We start from the raw sequence: 717 nt of genomic DNA on the forward strand, positions 1-717 counted from the left end.
TAATTTTATGGCGATGAAAATACCTGAAACCTGGAGGATAGTGAGGAGATTTATTAGTCCAGTGAACGAGTCTGTCATCAGATTCATGAGAAGTGAGAGGAACAAGGGTTGGATCTTTTGTAAGAAAATCAAAGACTTCCTTCCAATCCCTAACATTCTTTGTATGCTCAGTGTCATAGTAACCGCTTGGAGACGTTTCATCTCTGCTAACCTTCTTCTTATCTTCCAAGCTTTGTGCAAAGAACTTCTTGGAAGCTTCCTGAAGCTTCTCCCTCAGAGGGATGGAAACACCGTGGTTTATAACTTGGAAGAATCCCCATTCCTTGCACGCGCTTCCGATCTCCTTCACCAGCGCGTCCATGGAAGAAGGACAAGGGTTGGTTGTTGTTACTGGGGAGAGGTCGATCAATGGAATTCCTTGAGCTTGGGTTATGGAGAGACCCGGTCTGTGTTGTGGGTCTTGGACGAAAGCTTGGTCGATGTCTACTCCCATGGCTGTGTGCTATGCTATACTATGATGATGATGATGATGATGATGATGAATTGTGATGATATATTACTTTCAAGTGTGAGTGTGTAAGTAGGAATGAGTTTTTGTGCTAGGTGACTCACTTTCTTTCATTTCTCCAATTATTGATTTCTTAAACGAAAAGTTCATTCATTCTTTCTAGAAGAAAAAAGTTATACAAAATCACAAGACTTTTTACCACAAATTCA

At 41.0% G+C, this 717-nt stretch overlaps 1 protein-coding gene across 1 annotated transcript in view; it reads right to left on the reverse strand.

Moving 5' to 3' along the window:
• Positions 1-635, reverse strand: part of LOC107623878 (probable 2-oxoglutarate-dependent dioxygenase At5g05600) — a 2,200-nt gene extending 1,565 nt beyond the window's left edge. Inside the window, exon 1 of the mRNA XM_016326273.2 lies at positions 24-635. Within this exon, the coding sequence (XP_016181759.1) occupies positions 24-493 (470 nt within the window). The 5' untranslated portion in view covers positions 494-635. The remainder of the gene's footprint in view (positions 1-23) is intronic.

Source organism: Arachis ipaensis, chromosome B10 (genome assembly GCF_000816755.2).
Source record: "Arachis ipaensis cultivar K30076 chromosome B10, Araip1.1, whole genome shotgun sequence".
Lineage (NCBI taxonomy): Eukaryota > Viridiplantae > Streptophyta > Magnoliopsida > Fabales > Fabaceae > Arachis > Arachis ipaensis.